Below are 25,058 nucleotides of genomic sequence, written 5' to 3' on the forward strand. Positions count from 1 at the left end.
TTAATCCTTTGGGGTGATGGAAATGTTCTGTACCTTGAGAGGAAAGGGGGTTTCACAGGTGTGGTATTTATCAAAACTGTTTTGTTTTTTTTTTAAATCTAAACCATAAACATGCCTTGAATGAAAAAGATTTCTATATTTCTATAGGATTACAAGTATAGAAATTTTGGTCAAAAGAGTGTCTTTGTTCAATTACTTTTCTTTAATAAAAGGACAAACTTTAGTACAGAAGTGTAAAGTGTGTGAAGTCATAAAAAAGGTCTTCCTTCCTGGGCAAGTTCAGCTACCCACTCCTGTCTGCACAATGGCTCCTTTCCAAAACTATCAGCGCATATGAAACACCAAAGTGGATTTTCTCCTGGATTAGCCTCAGTCCTATAACAAAAGCAAAGGTAACAAAGAGGTTCCAAGGAAACACACAGAGGTGAGCAAAGTTGGCAAGCCAGTCTGTTACCTGGAAGAAAAGATTCAACCTGGAGGCCCGGCTGGCAATGGATTCAGCAGCACCAGCGTCCGGCAGATTCCGTGCTCCATACTTGAACTTCAACATCTCCCCACTGGTGATGAAGGGAGATAGGTTAAATGTGTTCTGCAGATTTGAGCAGGAAGGGCTTGAGAGATCCCGAGCTCCCTCAGGATATCAGGAAAGGGAGGTGAAAATCAGCCACCACTGGGTCTTGGGATGCTCAGTCTGGTGACGGAGATTAAAAATCAGATTTTTATTCAGTGTAACAGGAGTAACACTTATCTGACATACTCTCTTACTTAAAAGTTTGTTTATCTGCCCCCCCTTAGAATGTAAGCTCCACCAGGGCAAGGACTTTTATCTTCATATAGTGGGGAAACATATAGCCCGGCACATAAATACTAATAGCTATTGAATAAATCACTGAAAATAAGCAAATTACATAATACAGGTATGTTGAAAGGTTTTAAGCGCCATGGGGTTCAAAAAAAAGAAAAAGAAAAAGAGCAAGATGGGGGAATTGGGGCATGGCAGTGTGTGTATAACAGTGGCGTCAGAGTAACGTCACTGAGAAGGTGACATTTGAACCAAAACCTGAAGGGCGTTAAGCAGCAAGCCTTGCTGATATTTGGGGAAAGAAAAGTACCCCGGGCAGAGGGCACAGCCAGAGCTAAGGTTCTGAGGCAGGACCTGGGCTTCTCTAACAATAGCTGGGAGACCAGAGGGGCTAGAACAGGGTGAAAGAAGCAGGAAGTAGGAGTGATGGATGGGTACGAAGAGTATGAAGATACTAAAGCAAATTAAGGTCACACAGATTCTAAGGCGCTGCCAGCCCCCACTAGTAATGCTGACAGGAGGCAGGGCAGAATAAACACAGGACCCCACCAAGCTTGAGAAGGGAACAATTCCTCTGGCCCCAGCATCGCCTGGCCGACCCTTCGGCTCCGGTGGAAGTGGGCCAGTGCACCTCCAGCCTAGGCAGACCCTCCCGACCCCCGGAAGCCCTGGGGGCGGAACCGCCGCCCGCCCGGCTCCGGGAGGCAAAGCCGGGATTGGTGTGGGTGGAGGAGGCCCTTCCCCAGGTCTTGCAGAATGGGGTGGAGGGGAAATTGGGCGTGGGGGGACCAAACTCACGCTCAGCCGGCCCCGCCAGTCAGCGCTCCTCTCCGCCCTGGGCGTCCCGCCGCAGCATTTGAACCCGGGGAACGGCGCGGGCGGGGCCCAGATACGTCTGGACCAATCAGCGTTCCCACTCCTATGATGGACCGTTGTATCTCAACCAGGCCCTGCCCAAGTCCTTAAAGGGACAGAGGAAGTGAAAGAGATAGCCAATCAAATTGTTTCTTCCTTTGACTCATGGCCAATGGGAAACGGGGAGGGCAAACCCGGCAGGGCAGGTCTTGGAAGTTTGAAATTGGCGGTTAAGCACAAGGATGCAATTTTGAGTGCGCGTTTATTTGTGTCTGGGATCTCTGGGGATTTCTGGGATCCCGGGGCCGTGTCCCCTGCTCGCTCTCAGGCCACCTGCGAGGAGGAAGACAGCTAGGCCGCTCTGCCTGGTGGTCTTGTTCCTCAATCCTGCCTAAGGTCGAAGTACTTGTTACTTTGATAAACCAGCTGGTTCTCTGCTATAGGCTACAGCTGAGGCAGCAAATGTTTTGAGTTTGAAATTCCACCTGCCTCGATGACTGACTGTCCTGCAACAAATAAGTGAAGGTATTGAGACTGTCTGATAGGACATTTTAAAATAAAGACAAGAACTTAGTCAATTCACTAAAGAGGAAATCCAAAAGGCCAACAAATATACGAAAATATACTCAACGTCATTCGTAATCAGGAAATGAGAAAACTAAAACCACAATGAGATACAATAACATGCACCCAGATTGGGGCGGGGGGTGGGGGAGGAGGTCTGACAGTGTTTGCAGAGATATGGAGCTACAGGCATTCATACATAGCTGATGGGAGTATAAATCAGTACAGTCTCTTTGAAAAAGAGTTTGCCACTATTTGCTAAAGTTGATGATATGTACATTCTATGACTCACTCCTGGGTATATACCTTAGAGAAACTCCTAATTGTGTACACCAGGAGATATGTACAAGAATGTACAAATAGTACCGCACAACATCATGGCAAAAAACAAAAAACAAAGAAAAACTGGAAGCAACCCAAATATCCATCAGCAATAGAAAGGATAATTTTTTATATTGCAGTGTTTTCATACAGCAATGAAAAGGAACAAACTGCAGCTGAACACAATGACATAATGACTTTCAAAACAACGCTGAGTGAAGGAAACAAAACAATAAAGTATGTCTTTTTATTGGAGTAGAGCTGATTTACAATGTTGTGTTAGTTTCAGGTGTAGAGCAAAGTGATTCAGATACACATATGTGTGTATACATATATATACGCACACATATATATATTCTTTTTCAGATTCTTTTCTGTTATAGGTTATTAAGGTAAGTTTTCATTCATTCATAAATTTCAAAAGCGGCAAAACAAAATAAAATATTTAGAGAAGTATGTACATACAGGTGATAAAACCATAAAGAAAGCAAAAGTCTGGATAGTGGTTACCTAGGGTTAGGATGGTGACCTTTCAGGGAGTCATGTTGCTACTATGATCTAGTTCTCAGCCTAGCTGGTAATAATATGGATTTTTGTTTCACAATTTGTAAATTGTGTGTATAGATGTTCTATTTATGTATATTTCTAAAATTTGAAAGGGAGGCAGTCCTTTCTGTACATTTCCAACCCCTACACTAGATAGAACTGGAAACGTGTCATCACATGCAGGCACACACACGCATGCACACATCAGTATAAAACCAAAGCTACAGACTTGCTTAATACACTTTTTTTCCCCCCAAACATAATCCTGGGATAATAATGATAGCTACTATTTATCAAGCCCCTCTCCCCCTTTTTTTAATCAAGCACATCTCATTTAATCTTTACTATAACCCTGAGAGGGAGGAACTATAATCCACATTTTACAGATGGGGAAACTGAGGCTGAGAGATATGGAGTGACAAATCTTCAGTTGTTCAGCTCTAGGTGGTGAAGCTGGATTTGGAACTTCTGGACTATCTGACTCCAAATCCTTTCCTCTATACAAAACCTGCTTCTCAGTAGATGTTAGAAATTCTCCCAGCCTCTGCTTTGGTCATGTTGCAAGGGCTGACCCAGTCCAGAAAAATATATGAAAATAACAAATACTTCTAATGACATGAGAGGGTTAACCAAAGTTTGGGGATGGCAAGGTGAGGAGAGATGCAAAGTGGGTCACAGACGCTGTTGACTTGATATAAAGAATCTCAGAAAGGTGCGAATGTGGATCTAGTCAATGCCTCTGCTGATTTTTCTAATCCAGCCAAACCTGTTAGTTTCCAGGTGTCAGAAATAGAAGTCTTTACCAGAATCTTGGGACTTGTTCATCCTAAATTAGAATACAATGTTAACAGCACCATTTTGCATTGCCCTGAATCCTGCCTACTAATTTCCTATTAGAACAATCGCTGGCCTCTGCAAATCCTTTGTGAAACAGAACAAGGGAAAAACAATAAATAAAATGAATAAGGAAACATAAAGCAAAAACCACAATAACCCCACCAATTTTCTTTCAGAAGTAGTAACTGCACAGTAAGCATATGAGGAAAGAGAATTAGGAGGGACCAACGGCGGTGTGCCAATACTAAAAGGATAAGACACTGCCAAATAGAATTAACCGTCGTTAAAACTAGACTGACAGGAAAGCTGAGACCTTCTGTTTGTTCTTGCGCAGAATGAAACAATTACCAGTTTTATGCAGAACATGAATCCATGATGATTATTGTGATGGAGATTCTGGAAGAACATCATCATCACTGAGTCATAGTGAAGGACTTCATGATGTTCTTACATTCAATTATTCATTTATTTTATTAAAAAAATTTTTTTATTGTGCCAAGCACTGGGGGTACCAAAAGGAAAAAGATACCCTCCTTGTCAGTTTTTTTTTTTTATAATGTGAGTTTTTGTTTGTTTGTTTGTTTTATAATTATTATTTATTTATTTATTTATTTATTTTATGGCTGTGTTGGGTCTTCGTTTCTCTGCGAGGGCTTTCTCCAGTTGCGGCAAGCGGGGGCCACTCTTCATCGCGGTGCGCGGGCCTCTCACTATCGTGGCCTCTCTTGTTGCGGGGCACAGGCTCCAGATGCGCAGACTCAGTAGCTGTGGCTCACGGGCCTAGCTGCTCTGCGGCATGTGGGATCTTCCCAGACCAGGGCTCGAACCCGTGTCCCCTGCATCGGCAGGCAGACTCTCAACCACTGCGCCACCAGGGAAGCCCCCTTGTCAGTTTTTGAAAAGCCAGTTATAGTGGGGAGATGGAGCTGTAGGCAAAGGATGGTGAAACTTTGTGACAATCTCCTGTAACAATGGAGACTCCAGAGGGCCCTGGCAACAAGGGAGGGGATGGCAGGTGGTATGTCACAGCACATACCCAAAACACGAAGAAAACAGAAATGTGATTGCCCTCAGAGCATTCAACTGGGCCATAACACAAGCAGAGATACTCCAAGGCACCTTAAAGAGGTAAGAGGAATGACTGCAAGACTCGAACGAGACTTAGTGGAACATTAAGAATTGTACAAACCATGCCCCCGAAGGACAGGAAAAGTAAGAAGCTAACCCCATTCTAGATATAAAGAGACAAAGCTATGCTGGTCCCTTTGGCAAGAAAGAGTTCCTCAAGATATTTTGGCTGTGGGTAACTTCTAAGGAATGCTTCTAGAAAGCACCATCAGCTGAGTCCTTTTAAGAGCAAGCCGTATCCCAGGTATTACCTGTTTTCCCCACCACTGGTATGAGAGACACTTTCAGGTCACATACAAATGTCATTTTAAAAATTATACATGTTACTGTGTGTTAGGAAAAAGTATAGCTAGTCCATCAAACCAGGTGTTGTAGGATGTTTAGAAGTATCTTGGCTTCCACCCAATAGATGCCCTACCCACTAGCATATGCTCCCAGTGGTGGCAACCAAAAATATCTCCAGACATTGCCAAATGTCTCCTGGAGGGCAAAATTGCCCAGAATTGAGAACCACCTGTTATAACTGTATGACGTGAAAATTTCCAATGAATACATTAAATACACTTTATTTCAACCAGCAGAGCTCCCAAACAAATCAAAATACATTTTAAATGTTTTGAAATTTTTAACTGTTAGAACTTTCATTGACACCATCATTTTCCAAATGTCTTCTCCAAGTTTGAATTAGTTCCCATCTATGTTTTTTTTTCCTTCTTTGACCTTAGACAAAGCATCTAACAAGGAAGAATAAGTTTGCAAAATTCAATTAAACGGCAGTTAGCCTTTCTGCCATTTAATCCTAGACATTTTTCTATGACGCTGGGGCTTATCAGTTAATTGTGTTTCTTCAAAAATGTCATAAACTGTAAAACATACCTCTAATCCTTCAGCCCACTGATTTCAGGAGTGTTTATAACCTCCAATCCATTTATAATACAAGAAATTCAGGCACCTGACTCACAACAACTGCTTTCCAAGGACAACTAGAAAAAAAATGTCATCAAATCCTTACACTGTTCAAGAGAATTAAAACAGAAGTCACAGACTGGGAGAAAAAAGATACATCCGACAAAAGACTGTTATTCAGGGCTTCCCTGGTGGCGCAGTGGTTGAGAATCTGCCTGCCAATGCAGGGGACACGGGTTCGAGCCCTGGTCTGGGAAGATCCCACATGCCGCGGAGCAACTAGGCTCGTGAACCACAATTACTGAGCCTGCGCATCTGGAGCCTGTGCTCCACAACAAGAGAGGCCGCGAGAGTGAGAGGCCCGCGCACCGCGATGAAGAGTGGCCCCCGCTTGCCACAACTAGAGAAAGCCCTCGCACAGAAACGAAGACCCAACACAGCCAAAAATAAATTAATTAATTAATTAATTAAAAAAAAAAATGTGGCTCCTCTTGATCCAGAGATTTATTGATTAAAAGGACAATTTGGTAAAAAAAAAAAAAAAAAGACTGTTATTCAAAATATGCAAAGAACTCTTAAAATGCAACAATAGGAAAACAAAAAACTCTATATAAAAATGGACCAAAGATCTTAAGAGACACCTCATCAAAGAAGATACACAAATGGCAAATAAGTATATGAAAAGATGCTCCCATCATATGTCATCAGGGAAAAGTTATCACTACACACCTTCAAATGGCCAAAGTCCAGAACACAGACAACATCAAATGCTGGTGAGGATGTAGAGCAACAGGAACTCTCCTTCATTGCTGGTGGGAATGCAAAATGGTACAGCCACTTTGGAAGACAGTGTGACAGTTTCTTACAAAACTAAACATTCTCTTACCATATGATCCAGCACTCACACTCCTTGGTATTTACCCAAAGGAGTTGAACACTGATGTCCATACAAAAACCTGCACACAAATGTTTATAGCAGCTTCATTCATAGTTGCCGTCCTTAGAAGCAACCAAAATGTCCTTCAGTAGGTAAATGGATATAAACTGTGGTACATTCCAGACAATGGAATATTAGTTAGCACTAAAAATAAATGAGCTATCAAGGCATGAGAAGACCCGGTGGAAACTTCAATGCATATTGCTAAGTGAAAGAAGCCAATCTGAGGCTGCCCTGGTGGCGCAGTGGTTGAGAATCTGCCTGCCAATGCAGGGGACACGGGTTCGAGCCCTGGTCTGGGAAGATCCCACATGCCGCGGAGCAACTAGGCTCGTGAACCACAATTACTGAGCCTGCGCATCTGGAGCCTGTGCTCCACAACAAGAGAGGCCGCGATAATGAGAAGCCCGCGCACCGCGATGAAGAGTGGCCCCCACTTGCCGCAACTAGAGAAAGCCCTCGCACAGAAACGAAGACCCAACACAGCCATAAAATAAATAAATAAATAAATAAATAAATAAATAAATAAATAAATAAATAAACCCAAAAGTTAAAAAAAAAAAAAAAGCCAATCTGAAAAAGCTGTATGATTCCAACTATACGGTATTCTGGAAAAGGCAAAACTGTAGAGACAGTAAAAAGGTCAGCGGTTGCCAGAGACTGCAGGAAGGCAGGGAGGGATGAACAGGTGGAGCACAGAGGATCTTTAGGGCAATGAAAATACTCTGTATGATACTATAATAATGGATTCATGTCATTATACACATGTCCAAACCCACAGAATGTACAACACCAAGAGAGAACCCTCACGTAAACCCTAATGTAAACTAGGGACTTTGGGTGCTAATGACATGTCAGGGTAGGTTCACTGATTGTTAACAAATGTACCACTCTGGTGGGGGATGTTGACAATGGGAGAGGCTGTGCATATTTGGGGCAGGAGGTAGACAGGAAATTTCTGTACTTTCAATTTTGACATCAACATAAAACTGCTCAAAACAAATAAAGTCTTTTTAAAAATTCCCTACAGTGGGGGTGGGAGTGACTTGATTATTGATTTAATAGGAGGAATAGAAAGACCTCACCAGACTTCATTCATTCAGTCACTCAACAAACATTTACTGAGTGTCTACTGTTTGTGGTACTCTTTTAGGTGTTGGGGAGACAGCAGTAGATAAACTGTACAAAATCTTTGACCTTGGGGAGTTCGTATTCTAGTGGGCAGAGACAGAAAATCAGCAAGATGTGCTATGGGGAAAAATAATCCAGAAGAGGGGCCCACAGAGTGCAGGGGAGGGGTTGCAATCTTAAAGTGCTCAGAAACAACTTCATCGAGAGGGTAACATTCAAATAAAGACTCCAAATTTGGGAGAAATCCATGCAAACAACTGGGGTAAGAGCACTCCATGCAGCAGGATCAGCAAAGACAAGGTCCTGAAGTAGGATGGAGCCTGAAGCATTGGAGAAACAGTAAGGAGGCCAGTGTATGAGTTTCTTGTTGCTGTTGTAACAAGTGACCACAAACCTAGTGGCTTAAAACAACACAGAATTGTTCTTTTACAGTTCTGGAGGTCAGAAAAACCACAAAGGTCTCACTGTACTAAGATCGAGGTGCTGGCAGGGGTGGCTCTTTCTGGAGGCTCCAGGGGAGAATCCTTGTTGGTGCCTTTTTCGGCTTTTTGATCCATGGCTCTTTTCTCCATCTTCAAAGCCAGCAATGTAGCAACAGATGTAGCATCTTCCGGCATCTTCTGCTCTCTCCTCTCTCACTCTCTCTCTCTCCTCTCCCCTTTATTTGTTACGTTTCCTTCTCTTTCTGACCCTCTTGCTTCCCTCATAGTGATGCTTGTACTTACATTGGGCCCACCTGGATATCCTCTCCAACTCAAAATCCTTAATTTAATGACTTCTGCAAAGTCCCTTTGGCCATGTAAGGTAACATCCACAATTTGTGAGGATGAGGATGTGGACATCTTTGGGGGGCTACTACTGGGCCTACCACAACCCGCAAGGTTGAAGAATTCATGCAGGCAAGGAGAGTAGCAGATGAGGTCAAAGATGCTCCTTTTTAATGACTAAAAGCCTATTCACTAAAAAGAGCTGTCTTTGCAATTTCATTCTTTAAAACTAACTGGGTTGGCTTTTTCCACAATGAATAATATTGGGTTGCAGTTTTCTACTCCTGCTGTCAGAGCACCTCTATAATGTTCTCTTTATTTCTCAACTTCTATTAAAGTTAAAACACCTGGGGAGACTGCAATATAGATTATTTCAGCTCTCCATGTGTGGGTGCTGAAGGAGGCCTTCCAACCCCGAAGAGCAAACTCAGCTGGGAGGACTTTGGGAAGAAAGAAAACACAAAACATGGGATGGGTAGATCCTTTTCTACCCGTGTATTCTGTTGTTCATTAGCATCACTTTTCAGAAAAGCCCAAGATCTCTATTTGGGGGCTTGTATCTATTGAGGAAGACACTGTCTGTCTTTGCATAGCTTTTTTTTTCCACGGTAAAATACACATGAAACTTACCATCTTAACTATTTTTAAATGTACAATTCTGTGACATTAAGTATATTCATATTGTTGTGCAACGATCACCATCATCCACCTCCAGAGCTCTTTTCATCTTATAAAACTGAAGCACTGTACATTGTGTGCATTACACAATAGCTCCCCATTCCCTACTCCTCTAAGCCCCTGGTAACTTCTGTTCTTTCTGTCTTCATGAATTTGCCTACTCTAGGTACCTCATGTAAGTGAAATCATGCATTATTTATCCTTTTGTGTCTGGTGTATTTCACTTAGCATAATGTCTTCAAGGTTCATCTATGTTGTAGCATGTGTCAGCACTTCATTCCTTTGTATGGCTGAATAATATTCCGTTGTATGGATATACCACATTTGTTTATCCATTCATCTGTTGATGGACCCTTGGGTTATTTCCACCTTTTGGCTACTATGAATAATGCTGCTGTGAACATTGGCATACATGCATCTGTTTGAGTCCCTGCTTTCAATTCCTTTGGGTATATACCTAGGAGTGGAATTGCTGGATCATACAGTAATTCTACATTGAACTTTTTGAAAAAGTGACAAACTGTTTTCCACAGCCGTTACACCATTTTGCATTCCCACTAGCAATGCATCAGGGCTCTAATTTCTCCACATCTTCACCAGTGCTTGTTATTTTCTGTGCTTTTTTTTTTTTTTAATAATAACCACCCCTAATGGGCATGAAGTGGTATCTCATTGTGCCTATTTATATTTACTTTCTTTGTTTAACAATAGAAGATTTTCATATGAAATTCAGGCATTTCTCCAGATCACATTCATTCCACGCTGTCTAATGAATTCCTATACTTCACTTCCAATAACCTTTAGGCTCTCACCTTGGAGACCACCTAATTCCACCAGTGGCTTCCTTATCTTTAAAGCACCTAAGGCACAATTGCTTACTCTACATTTACCACACCAAAGCAGTAGCGCCATCTAGTGGTCCAGTGAGGTAATTGCAGGGGCAGCTCCCATTTTCATTCCTGTGTGTCTGAACACAAGACTTGATTATATTTTATATACCTGGTGATACCCATCTGGTATTACCATGAAAGGCGAAATCCAAATCCGATTCAAAAGAGGATGCTTTTATAAAAATTATATAGATAGGCTTCTCCACAAATGACAATGCCTTCTCCAGTGTCCTCTTAATTACACCCCTTCCTAAAATAGGAACGATAGAAATGCAGCTGACATTTTAAATGCAACTGGCTTGTTGAACAATCTGTCCAAAAAAAGAAACAATTTTATCTTTTTTCCAATCTCTTCCTTCAACCATTCTCTATCGAACCTCCCTTTTCCACCCTTTAAAGACATCCCTAGCAAATCCCATAACTTTCAGTTTTCTTCAAGTTTTCACAGTTTCTGATACTTCACCTCTGTCCTCCCCAGAATAGGTGGGGCTTTGGAGTGTGGCAGGGGAGTGGTCTTCTCTTTATGCTGTTCCCTCCCCTCCTTCTGCCTTTAAAACTCCGCTGATGTTTGGAGCAGAGACTAGAAATTAGGGGGAAGGGGCCCATCCTACACAATTTTCTAACATAGGAAATGGGTCCCTACTTGGACTTTTCCAACTACCCTCTTCTCAGCTCACACCCTTAGCTAAGTTCCAAGGTGTCTACTCACTTCATCTGTGCCCCACCCAACAACAAGAGTTCAGGCTGCTTCATTTATTTTATTTTACTATTATTTTTTTTTTTTTGGCCACACCACCTGGCTTGCAGAATCTAAGTTCCCCGACCAGGGATTGAACTGGGGCTTAAACCAGGGCCCTCAGCAGTAAAAGCACAGAGTCCTAACCACTGAACCACCAGGGAATACCCAGGCTGCTTCATTTTGACCCTCTCTCTGCCTCTCCACCTTCACACCCAAGCCATCTTCCTCCCATTTTCCTCCCTTTCCTTAGAGATCACAAGAATAAGAAAAAGAAATAAGTATCACTCTTAGAAAAGGAGATAATGTTATCATTAGATAGAACTGTAAACCTAAAAAAATCCAAGAGGCTCAGCTAAGAAACTATTAGAGCCAACAAGACTTCCAAAAGATAGCCCGATATAAGATAAATGTTCAGAAAAATCAATAGCTTTCCATTATACCAGCAGCAACCATTGAGCTAATGTTAAAAAGAAAAGATTCTATTCCAGTAACAACAAAATACCAAGTTCCTAGAAATAAACTCAGCAAGAAAAGAGCAGAGGTCACACAAAGAAAAGTACAAAGCTTGACCACAGACATAACAAGACTTGAGTAAGAAAATGAAGAAGCATAGCTTGTTCCTAAATAGGAAGCATCAACATTGTAAGAATTCCTTTTCTTCCCAAATTAACATAAACATAAAACGCAGGATAAATAAATTGCTGTCTATCCAAACAACGGAATTCTACTCAGCAATAAGAATGAACTACTGATATATGCAACAACATGGATAAATCCCAAAATCATAAGCTGAGTGAAGGAAACCAGACAAAAGGAGTACATACTGTATGATTGCATTTATGTAGAATTCTAGAAAGCAGAAAAATTGATGGCAGATGGAATTGGGAGTGGAACTGAGGACCAATTGCAAAAGGACATGAGGGACCTTTCCAAGACTGTTGAGAACGTTCTATGTTTGATTGCACTGATGGTTACATGGTGTATACATTTGTCAAAACTCATCTAAATGTACCCCTAAAGTAATGCATTTACTGTATATAAATTATACCTCAATAAAGTTGAAAAAATGAAGTGCAATTCCAAAAAACAACCCAACTATAGGGTTTGTGGGAGAGGTGTGGCCGAGACTTAAAGACACTGAAAATAAAATTCTTTGAGAAGCACAAATGCATGAGGCCAGGTAAGAAAAAAATCATGAGCTCAGAGAGTCCATCAGCAAGTCCGCTGACCATCATGGTCACCCTGGGAACAAGATGCCTCTGGCTCTTCCATATCACCCTCCATCACTAAGAAAGCTTCCCCAGTGGGAAGGAGAAGGGATAGTCTCAGCCCTTGCCTTATCTCCACCCCCGCCCCCATGCAGCCTAGAGTGAGGCTGCAGATAGCATAGGAGTTTGGTTCCTTTTTACAGAAGACGGGGACCCCAGTTGTTTTCTTCTCCCTTTGGAATGTGGGGTCCATGAAGCTATTTTTGTTCTCAGCTTTGAGTCCTGGATGCCTGTTCCAGAATCGTCCTACTATCAAAAGGCCAACAAGAGGTGCAAATTCCTTCAGGATGCTCCCTTTATCATGGAGGGCCCCAAGAATATATCATTTCATGGCATACGAACAAGGGCCACCTGTAAACTGAAATAAATTCTAGGGCTTTAAGAGGGGAAATGTGCAAACATCAGATGGTAGATTCCAGCACACACTAAGCAGCAGAGGGGAGAACAGGCATGAAATGGTTTTGCAAACTCCCATGGTTGGCTGTTATTTAGGATGAAACACTTGAGAAGGGAGGATGACAGATTGATGCACCAACATCCTCTGTGCTCACTGCAGAGAAAAGTATGACCGCTTTACTGTGACCAATTTTTCTGGGCATGAAGATTTTCCACGACCATTAAGACATTTCTCTTTCAATCAGTGTGCTTGGTGGTTTATTTTTAGAAACAAAATTTCTCGTAAAGGGGTAATGTGGTTTGAAGATGATCAGTCTTCTGAGCTAGTTTTCTCTCCACTCCCCATTAGCAGTGTCTAAAAAGCTGACTTCGGAAATAAAGGCTTTGTGCCTTCAGGAGCATGAATCCCAGCTTACTTTCCTTTGCCGAGTAAAAACCTTTTCTAACACTAACGAAAAGGTAATACACCTGAGATCCTCTACCAGTTTTTCACTCTGTGTAGCTAAGATTCTGCAAGGAATAAGAAATCATTAAGATTTGAGATTTATTGGAAATACCCATGGCATCCAATCAATGACAAAAATTGGGGCCTATCTCTCCATGCTAACTGATAGAGATAGTTTTTTGTTTTCTGAGCCACTAGTGTGTCTCTCTATTCACTGCTAGTCAATAAAATGAGAACCACCCTATAAGGTGCTTTTACACCTGTTGCAAATTAAATGAAGCATATCATTCAGGTCTGTCTGTATTAATTATCTAATGCTATGTAACAATATTGCCACAAACTTAGCAGCACAAAACAACACAGACTTATTATCTCACAGTGTGTAAGTCAGGAGTCCAGACACACTGAGCCAGATCCTCTGCAAAGCTGCAGTCAAGGTTTCAGCCCAGGTAGTGGTGTCATATCAAGGTTTGACTGGGGAAGGATTTGTATTTAAGCATGTGTGGTTGCCAGCAGCATTCAGTTCCTTGAAAGCTATAACTATGATTTCTTGCTGCCTGTCAGTGAAGGTCACCCTCCGTTTCTTGTCATGTGGCCCTGTTCATAGAGGAGCTCACAAGCTTGCTTCCTCTACACTAGCAAGGGAGAGAGTCTTGCAGCAAGACAGGCATTACGGTCTTAGGGAATTTAATCACAGGTGACAGCCCATCACTTTTGCCATATTCAAGTCACAGGTCCCATCCACAGTCAAGGAGAAGGGATCACACAAGGACATAAACATCAGGAGGCCTGGGCTTCCCTGGTGGCGCAGTGGTTAAGAATCCGCCTGCCAATGCAGGGGACACGGGTTCAAGCCCTGGTCCGGGAAGATCCCACATGCCGTGGAGCAACTAAACCTGTGCGCCACAACTACTGAGCCTGCTCTCTAGAGCCCGCGAGCCACAACTACTGAGCCCTCGTGCCACAACTACTGAAGCCCACGCACCTAGAGCCCGTGCTCCGCAACAAGGGAAGCCACCGCAATGAGAAGCCTGCGCACCACAACGAAGAGTAGCCCCTGCTTGCTGCAACTAGAGAAGGCCCGCGTGCAGCAACGAAGACCCAACGCAGCCAAAAATAATAATAATAAATAAAATAAATATTAAAGACAAAAAAAAACATCAGGAGGCCTTGGTCATGGGAGTGGCCTTAGAGTCTGCTCTCCATATTTTCCAAACTGGCTGCCAGTATCACCAATAAGGATGACTTGGTTTAAATGGGGATCACTCCATCCCCATGACTGACAGATGGACCATCCTCTGCCATTACTCCTTCAATTCAAGAATAGCATCTATCACACAAGTGAGGGCAATCTCAGGTGATTCTCTCACCTTACCTGTGCCTTATTTTTCCTTCTCTTGTCGCGCTCCCCTCCGAATACTGAGACTCCACACTGCTACCCTCCTGGAGTGCACTGTTTGGATTCCCACTCCCCAGTGGGGACATGCCTGTCTCTGAGAATATGCCCATGTGTATGTGGAGGTCTCCACCATCACTGTCATCGGTACAGCTGTTCAGTGCCGCTACCACACAAAGCACAGCGTTAGCCATGAGATGTGATGTAAAGAGGAGGGAGGCATGACCTCAAGACATTCACAGTCCAGATGAAAACTGTTCTACAGTCTCTCCCAAGAGAGGGTAAGAGACCATAAACCTATAGGGCATAGTGGACGGCTCTTGTCCACTGTGCTTGAATTTTTGAATGATAAGCATGCAGTATTTGTGTAATCAACAACAACAAAAAATTTATAAATTGTCTGCAACTCAGACCATAGCTAGGAGTTGAGAGTAAACATCCCTTATCCTACCTCTGGAAACAGAATCCCAGGTATCCTTTGTGAACCTCCCTCCCCACACACACATCTTCTTAACCAGAAGCTTTAGACAAGAATGACCTAAGCCTTCCTCCAGAAGTGGGTCTGTATATGGCCAATCTGTTTATCCCATACCTTTCCCCTACAGTGATGGTAGAGGCAACCCAACCAAAGCCAATGACACATAAGGAGAGGTTTACTGTGGTCTCTGGGAAAGAAAATGCCCACTCTCGAGGGTGTTTCCTGAAAAGTCTCTTCCCTTATACCAGTGCTAGCCAACAGGAACAAAATGTAAGCTTTATATATAATTTTCCATGTTCCAGTAGACATATTTTTTAACTTAATTTTTTAAATTTATTTTTATTTATTTTTTATTTTTGGCCGTGCTGCGCAGCTTGTGGGATCTCTCAGTTCCCAGACCAGGGATTGAACCTGGGCCCCGGCAGTGAAAGCCCAGAATCCTAACCACTAGACCACCAGGGAACTCCCCTAGTAGCCATATTTTAAAAAGTAAAAAGAAAAAAAGTGAAATTAATTTTAATAATACATTTCCATTTAACCCAACATATCATAAATGTTATCATTTCAATATGTAGTAAGTATAAAAATTATTAATATTTTACTTTTTTTTTCATTCTAGGTCTTTAAAACTGTATTTGCACTTACAGCACATTTCGATTCAGACTAGGCAAGAGCCACACGTGCCTACTGGCTACTGTCTTGGACAGTGTAACTCTGGACAGGACAATATGAGGATATGAAAGTAGATCTGTACCTATTTTGACATCACAAGTGTGAGGGGGAGGGGGAGCTTATACTAAAACTGACCACATCTAGGGAAGAGAATTGGAAATAAACTGGGACCTTGGTGACATCATATGAGTCACCAAAGCAAGCATCACTTGAAATCAGCATGACCTCAGAACATTTCGGTTTTGTGAGCCAGTAAGTTTCCTTTAGTACTGAAACTAATTCAAGTTGAAATTTCTGTCATTTCCCACGAAACGAATCTCAACAGAGGGTAATTAATAAAATAAAGCAATCCATTCTGTGCCAACACTAAAGCATGGGCAACAAGCATAATGTTTTCAGAGGTCTCTCCCTAGAAAGCAACTCAGCAATAGCAGGGCTTCTCAGCCTTGGCATTTTGACCTGTGGGGCTGGATAACTCTTTATTGTGCGGGTCTGTCCTGTGTATTGTGGATGCTCACCCATATCCCTGGCCTCTACCCACGAGATGCCAGAAGCACCCTCCACCCCGGGTTGTGACAAATGAAAATATCTCTGGATATTACCAAATGTCCCAATTGAAAGCTAATGAACTAGAGAGGGGATTTGCAATAAATCTGGAAGAAGGGGTGGGATGTATATGTTTATGTGGGAAAAGTATTTCTGGTGGGGGTAATGACATGAATAAAGGAACTGGGGAGACAAAACAAAATGCTCATGAAGAAATCAATCAAGTCATCACTGCTGAGTCCCAGCTGTGGCTGCCAACAACAATCAGAGCATTAAATTTTATCTGCAAAGTCATTTTTTAAAAAATTCTATTCTACATTGCTGGTGGAAGCCTAAATCAGCACAAACCTTATTGGAGGGCAATTTGGCAGTATCTACAAAAATGAAAAATGTCTTTATCCAACAATTCTTCCTCTAGGAATTTACAGAAAAAACTTTACCTAACAGAAAATAATAATAACAAGAATAACTGAAAAAAACAAATGACCATTAATTGGGATGTGGCTAAATTAATTGTGGTAGAGCCATAATTGAATACTGTGCATCCATTTTTAAAAACTGACTCCATGTGCACAAAGATGTTCAATATACCTTGTTAGATTTAAAAAAAGTAAGATAGAAACTGGATGTATAGCATAATCCCATACAAATAATAAGAATATCTCAGATGATTGGGAAAAATGAGGAAAGTATATACAAAACTTGAGTGGTTATCTTGGGGAGAATGCATGCTGTGATGGGGAAAGAAATAACAGTTATACTTTCCATATTGTTAAAAAAAAACAAATAAATTTGAAGATCTAATTAGCTGGTTTCAACAGTTCAGGAATCAGGCAGCGTGCCATCTAGCAACTAGAAGAGCACTCCTAGGGGTTGTACAAAATGGAAGGTTTTTATAGGAAGAAGGAGGGGCAAGGGAGTGATTAGCAGAAAAAAATAAAGGATTATTTGCAGGCCAGGATATCTTTTCGGAGAGAGGAAACAGGTCAGGATATTATGCAGACTGTCTCCTCATCCACTGGGGTGGAGGTGGGGGGAATGGAGAGGACCCAAGCAACAGCTTATCTCATTGGGGCTGACCAGAAAATCCCAAACTGGTTAATTAAGATTGCATTTCTGTGAAGGTCAAAGCTGCAATTAGGGACTTCCCTGGTGGTCCAGTGGATAAAACTCCACGTTCCCAATGCAGGGGGCCGATCCCTGGTCAGGAAACCAGATCCCGCATGTGTGCCGCAACTAAAGATCCGTCATGGCGCAATGAAGATCCCGCATGCTGCAACTAAGACCCGGCGCACCAAATAAATAAATAAATAAAAATTTAAAAAACGCTGCAATTAAATTAGGTATTAAATCTAGGTTTGGTATCGTGGACTTTAGCACAAGTGATGCCACTTGGGGCCAGTCGTTTTTCTCTTTAACTGTATATATTATATATGTCACAATATGGAGAAATCTTTTATTTTCTTACGTCAAAATTTATCTTCCGGGGCTTCCCTGGTGGCGCAGTGGTTGAGAATCTGCCTGCCAATGCAGGGCACACGGGTTCCCTGGTCTGGGAAGATCCCACATGCCGCGGAGCAACTAAGCCCGTGCACCACAACTACTGAGCCTGCACGTCGGGAGCCTGTGCTCCACAACGGGAGAGGCCGCGACAGTGAGAGGCCCGCGCACCGCGATGAAGAGTGGCCCCCGCTTGCCGCGACTGGAGAAAGCCCTCACACAGAAACGAAGACCCAACACAGCCAAAAATAAATAAATAAATAAATAAAAATTAAAACAAAATTTATCTTCCACCCCAACCCCAACCCCTGGCACTGCTTTCCACTAGCTTAAGAACTAGCGTGGGGGGAGGTGGTGATTTACAGTGTTTGCCAATTTCTGTGGTGTAAATGCTACAACCACAGCCCATTTCAAGCTGCCACCATGATTTCACTGAATGGGTAACTGGGGAGAAAAACACACAAGGTTTTAGGTCTTTCAAGCCTAAAAAAGCCAGCTCCAGTGCCCATTCCCAGCCATTCTTGATAAATAATTGGATAGAGTTGCTTTCTTTTTCAAAAGGGTCAGAGTACAATCAGCCATCTGCTGAGCTTTTCACTTTTTGAGTGGGATAGGCAAGTTAGGAGCCAGAACTGAGTTGTTCCAGACCATTGAGGGGAATTTATGTTGTGATGGGGAACAAAGACAGAGACAGGGAAGGAGAAGCGGATGGGGGAGAGGAGGCTGATATTCAGAGAGGAAATTCTGGCGGAACAAAGAGTTTAAAGGGAATTGCTGGGACGTTTGCCACGTGGTATGATGTCACCCTTCTTCCACACCTTCTCCAAAAAATCGTCAGTAAAACTTAATCGCTCCGTCATGTATAGCAGACTGGAACTAGTTTCCTAGCATTGCATTTAAGTGCTGAATGCGGCCTCAGATTAGACCAAGGGTGAGAGCTGTGGTTACCATCAGGGGCCTTGCCACATCTAGGTTATACATTTTCCTGTCAGGTTTGATTATTTTTAATAATGAGCATGCATTATTCGAGTTGTCAGCAAAAATATTTTTTTTTAAGTTACCTGCACTTAAGAATGTGGAGTTGAGAGTTATTTTCTTGCCTGACTCAGTAGAACATGGCATAGAGACCTTTGCCCTTGCAGGAGGAAATCGAGTCCTGGAATAGAATGTAAACCACTGGGTCTGTTTAGAAGAGTATTTTGTTATAGAAAAAACAAATCTCCCTAAAGCTTCTTGTGTCCTTCCATTGTGTTTTTATTACAAACCTTTGGCAGAACCTCAAACATGCTAATAAGCCTCCCAAACATCTGTATACAGAGAAGACAGCTGTGCAAAGTTGCCCTGTGGTTCAAGTTCCTGAGATGGTGCTGATCTTGTGAATGAGAAACCCAGAAGGAAGGCATTTAAATCTCTGGCATGTTCCTCCAATGAGGTGCAAATATGAATTCCTATTATTGCCAAGGTCCAAGGCCTGGACTAAGAAACTGACAGAGAGAAAGAGAGAGACAGAGACAGGGAGAGAGAGAGAGAGAAAAAAATACATCTTTATACCTAGCTAGCTATAGGTATACATTTCCTGGCTTTGGGTACTTGTTTTCCTTATGTCAGTGGTACCTCTCAAGTTCACCCTCTTAGCTGCTCCCAATGATGGATACTCCTGGGGCTGGCACTCACCAAACCAGTCTGGGAGAGAGGGTGCCCAAGTTTGTTGTAAAGGCACAAGGACTTTTGCTGTCTGCCTCTATCCGTGTTTTTTCTAGCTTCCAATCAGCCACCCAATCTTGACCACTTCCCTTCTTTTTTGCCTTTTAAAGTTTCTCCCTTTCTAGTCTCTGCATACCAGCCTAGACTGACACACAGCCTTGCCTGGGTCCCCAGCTGCAGCTGCAGGGTTCCATCTAATGCTTGCTGCCTTGTTTCCGCCCCCCACCCCCGCCCCCGCCTAAGCTCCCTGTCAAGACTCCAGATCCCCAGCATGGCAGTGACAGCTAATGTCACACTATTTTGCTAAGTCAGGTCACTTCCAGGGCTAAGTCATTATTCTGTATCCTCCATCTCTCAAATGTTCTGTTGGCCTAATTAGTGCATCCAGAAGGGGCAGTTGGAGTCAGTACAGACTAATGAGTAAAAAAGCACAAATTGGGACAGCATGTGCACATGGAATGCAATGTGAATTGTGCCCCCTGAAGGAAAATTCCAGTGCTGCAGTCCACGTGAATGATTTCCCCTCCCTTTGCCCAGGGTTCTGCAACAGGGGGCTCTTACAAGCTGTGTGGCTCTGAACGAGTCAATTCATCTCTCAGTGCCTCAGTTTCATCATCTGTAAAATGGAGCTAATATATAGCACCTACCTCACAGGACCGTCATAAAGAGAAAACGAAATGCTATGTAAATGCAGCATAGTGCCTGGTACATTAAAAATGTTCTATATGCATTAGTAGTTGCTATTTTCCAAGTATAAACGCAATGGCCAACCTTCTTTAATCTAAGTTTAAGTTGCATCAGAGATGCTGTCTTTCTACATATTGGTGAGATCAGCAGCAATATTCCTGGGTCCTATTTTTAGTATATGGACTGGAGTTTTGTTTTGTTTTGCCAAAAGTTATGCTTGGATAGGTTTGGGTTCTGCACATTTTGGCCAAGTCCCAGTGTAAAAGCAGTGCTTCTCAAACTTTAATGTGCATATGAACCATCAAGGAGTCTTAAAAATGTAGATTCTGAATCAGCAGGTCTGGTCTGAGACCTAAGATTTTGCTTTTCTAAGGAGCTCCCAGGGAATGCTGATACGGCTGGTCCACAGACACACTGTGAATAGCAAGGTTTTATTGAGGTGTGATTACAGATCATAAAATTCACCCGTTTTAAGTGTGAGGTTTAATACTTCTTGGTAAGTTTATCAAGTTGTGCAACCATCATTTGAACCCAATTTTGGAACAGTTTCGTCACCCCAACAATGTCATTCATGCCCATTTACAATTTTTTTAAATCTATTTGTCTATTTTATTTTTGGCTGCGTTGGGTCTTCATTGCTGCGGGCAGGCTTTCTCTAGTTGCAGCGAGCAGGGGTTACTCTTCCTTGTGGTGCGCGGGCTTCTCATTGCGGTGGCTTCTCTTCTTGCAGAGCACCGGCTCTAGGCACACGGGCTTCAGTAGTTGCGGCGCGTGGGCTCAGTAGTTGTGGCTCGCGGGCTCTAGAGTGCAGGCTCAGTAGTTGTGGCGCACGGGCTTAGTTGCTCCACGGCATGTGGGATCTTCCCGGACCAGGGCTCGAACCCGTGTCCCCTACATTAGCAGGCGGATTCTTAACCACTGAGCCACCAGGGAAGTCCCATGCCCATTTACAATTAATCCCCATTTCTACCTCCATCCCAGGCAACCACTAATCTACTTTCTGGTTTCATAATTTGCCTTTTCTGGGCATTTCCCATAAATGGAACCCTACAATACATGGTCTTTTGTGCCTGGCTTCTTTCAGGAGGCATAATGATTTGGAGGTTCATCCATGTTGTAGCAGGTGTCATTACTCCATTTCTTTGTATTGCTAAGTAGTATGAACAGACCACATTTTGTTTATGCATTCACTAGTTTGGGGTTGCTTCCATGTTTTGGCTCTTATGAATAATGCTGCTCTGAACATTCATGTGCAGGAACGTTCTCCTGGGCAGACACTCCTGCAGCCCCCAGGGAGGGGTCCTAGCACTCAGGCTGTATCTGCCTGCTGGCCGCAGGCAGAATCTGAGTGTGGGTGTGAGCCCCAGAATCCCCAGGGGGAGGAAGCCTCAAGATGCGGGTGGCGTCACATACGGTGCGTCGTCACATACGGTGCGTCTTCACATACGGTGTGTCACCGTGGAGTTGGAGACGTTAATGCTGTAGGCGGCGGGGCAGTGCTCTCTGTCCATCCCAGGCACTTGGGACTGTCCACTTCTGCCACCCACGCTCCTTGGCTGTTGGCCACAGTGGGAGGGGGCCTGGGGGAGTCCCCACCAGCCCAGGGTCAGGCAGGAGGTCTTTGTGTGGAGGTATGTTTTCATTTCTCTTGGGTAAATAGCTAGGAGTGAGATTGCTGGTGAGCAGTAAGGCTTTAGAGGGTGGTAATATGTCAGATTGTTCTGTGTTAAATAACAGGGCTTTGTTGATATTTATGACTATTCTCAGGCCCAGGGACGTGCTTTCAACTCCTGGACTATCTAGCAATTCTTCAATCAGGGTTTCTCAACCTCAGCACTATTGGGAATTCCCTGGTGGTCCAGTGGTTAGGACTCAAAGCTTTCACTGCCAGGCCCAGGTTCGATCCCTGGTCGGGGAACTAAGATCCCACAAGCCATGCAGCACGGCCAAAAAATAATAATAATAATAATAACAAAACAAAACAAAACCTCAGCACTATTGATATTTTTGGCCAGGTAATTCTTTGTCGTGTTGGTGGGAGGGTGTCCTGTGCATCGTGGGATGTTGAACAGCATCCCTGGCCTCCGCCCACTAGATGCACTAGCGTGCCCGCCACGAGCCCCAGTTTTGATTGTTAAAGTTGTCTCCAGACATTGCCAAGAGTCCCTGGGAGGAAAAACCGCCCTGGATGAGAATCACTGTATTAGAGTTTACTTAATAAATGGAAGTAGTTCCAACCCTGCTTCTGACCTGGGGGTATTCAGTGCTTGAGCACATGGTCAGTCCTGTCTTCCTTACTCAGAGAAGGTGTGTGGATCCTGTCTTGGAGCTCTCAGCCTTGACATCCTACACGTTGCTTTATTTAATTTGTTCTAAATCAGTAGTTCTCTTGTGGTTCGGTGTGTATGCATTCGTTCTCAAATTGGGCCAAGAGAAGAAATAAAGGATTGCAGATGGCACAGGCTGTAGTCTCTGTCTATTTAATTCAGATCAGTCCATCCTGATGGAATTTATTCCAAAGTATGTGTTTGAGACAACATGTAATAGGTATTTTGAGTATTTATACAGCTCTGCTTATAAGAAGCACAAAGAAAACTAAAATGGATATTTGTTGTTTTTTTACTGCCAGGTATATATTTCTTGCTTCCAAACAGCACCCTGCTTGCATTTTGAAGAACTACTCCTCCCTGACTGTAGGCGTTTGGTGAAGCAGAAAATCCAGGATGCAGCCCTTACGTTGAGGAAGACAAAGGGGTTCCTGGAGGCCCCTCCTGAGAGATCCCTCCTCTCCAGCTCCAGGGGGTGGGCGTGCCTTTCAGTTTTCTGTTGCTCTGCAACAAACAACCCCAACCTTAGAGGTTTAAAACAACACTGATTGGGCTTCCCTGGTGGCGCAGTGGTTGAGAATTTGCCTGCTAATGCAGGGGACACGGGTTCGAGCCCTGGTCTGGGCAGATCCCACATGCCGCAGAGCAACTAGGCCCGTGAGCCACAGCTACTGAGCCTGCGCGTCTGGAGCCTGTGCTCCGCTACAAGAGAGGCCACGACAGTGAGAGGCCCGCGCACCGCGATGAAGAGTGGCCCCCACTTGCCGCAACTAGAGAAAGCCCTCGCACAGAAACGAAGACCCAACACAGCCAAAACTAAAATAAATAAAAAAAAACAAAAAAACAAAAAAACACTGATTTATAATTTCTTATAATTATTCTGTGGGTTAGTCATCTGGACAGATCTGCTGGTCTCACCTGGGTTCATCCATGTGGCTACCTTCAGCTAGAAAGTTGGCTGGGCTGGGCTAGAAGATCCAAGATGGTCTCACTCAATATTTGGTAGTCGGTGCTGACTGTCATCTGAGGAGCCTCAGTTCTCCTCCATGTGACCTCTCATCCTCCAGGTGGCTAGCCCTACAACAGGACTCGTGTAAGAGATACCAGAAGATCTGTTTTTTCCTCCCCTGAATGGTGTGGCATGAAGATACGAGATGTAGTAAAAGTAGCAGGATCCAGAGCAGCCATAGGACCACTGGGAAGACTCTGGAGATGATGCCAACACTAAAGGAGTTAGAATGGAGAGGTAGAAAGAAAGACATGACATTCTTGGTGACATTCTGTAAGCTACTGGATCAAGCCTTACCTGAAGGGAGACCTACATATAGACTTTCAGTTATGTGAGCAAACAGATTATAAATTCCCTGTATTTTTTAAGCCATCTGGAGTTAGGCTGCAATCAAAAGCATCCTCACTGATGACTATCTCTTATAAGAATAACCTGCTACTTCTTTAGGCGGTAACAGATGGAGGAACTTCAGGCCACGTGCCATTGAAGAGGACCCAACTCCCAAAGCAAGCTCTGCAGGCTCTCTTGGCACTTTAAGGGGTATTCACAGATCCTCTTTGAGCCCCTTCAGTTATAGAAACCATATGTCTGAGTCCTCCAATGGAACTTTTTAGAGTGTTCTACGTAAGCAAGAAAAGCAATTGAATAGAAATTTTCACTGTGATTTAGTTTGTCTTTGAAAATCATTCCTATACTCTGGGTCTCTAAGTGTGAAGAAGTAGGCAAGAACAAACAGAGCGAGTGTCTTGGGGCTCGTTCTGGGCTCCTACAACCTACGTAAAGCTCAGAAGATCATTTATTTTGCATCTCCGGCCATCGATAAACACAACTCTCCTCTGTGTGATGTTGACCCAAAGGCTCAACCTGCAGGATTCAGAAATGATTTGGGACTTCCAAAAGTGACCAGAGGAGCAGCTGAGCTTGTGAGAGCCGATCAGATAATGCACTTTATTCTCTTACTGCTGCTGACTTATGAAAAGGATGTGTGAGCTCCATTTTAAGGATAAGGCAAATTGAGGCATACGGTGGTGATTGTCTCAGCTACAGCTTAACAAGACAAGCACTAGCGACAGTGGTCACATTTGATGCTGAGCAGAGCTCTTAAATAACCTTTGTAAAACGCATGTTATCCACCTGCCTAGACACCTAAAAATAGAACTGGAGCTCTGAGGGAGCAGCCCCCCCACCCCCCCAAAAAAAAGAAAGAAAGAAAAGAAAAGACCAGGGGCATTTTAAAATTATAAATCTAGTTTAAATGAGCAGGACAAAAAAACCAAAAAAACCCAGCAGGACATGCCTTATAGTGACACAGTGCAGGGACCTCATTAGTGACTGATTTTTAAGGGGTTATTAGAATTGTCCAGAAATGAATACTGACCCTTCCACAGTTCCATGGGTAGAATCAAATACCGTAAGTATGCAAATTAGCAGATGCCCACATGCCCAGAGTCTAAAGAAAATAAATCAAGCTATGCTAAGAAAAACTTTCTTCCCCTTTATTAGCGTTTGGTTCAGTTTAGTTCAACAAA

At 43.2% G+C, this 25,058-nt stretch overlaps 1 protein-coding gene across 2 annotated transcripts in view; it reads right to left on the reverse strand.

Annotated features, from left to right (window-relative positions):
- CIT (citron rho-interacting serine/threonine kinase) overlaps positions 1 to 550 on the reverse strand; it is a 168,353-nt gene extending 167,803 nt beyond the window's left edge. For both annotated transcript variants that reach the window (XM_061170160.1, XM_061170159.1), the window contains exon 1: positions 455 to 550. In XM_061170160.1, the coding sequence (XP_061026143.1) occupies positions 455 to 550 (96 nt within the window). The remainder of the gene's footprint in view (positions 1 to 454) is intronic.
- Positions 551 to 25,058: the final 24,508 nt, after the last annotated feature.

The sequence above is a fragment of the Eubalaena glacialis genome, chromosome 15 (genome assembly GCF_028564815.1).
Source record: "Eubalaena glacialis isolate mEubGla1 chromosome 15, mEubGla1.1.hap2.+ XY, whole genome shotgun sequence".
In the NCBI taxonomy this organism is placed as follows: Eukaryota; Metazoa; Chordata; class Mammalia; order Artiodactyla; family Balaenidae; genus Eubalaena; species Eubalaena glacialis.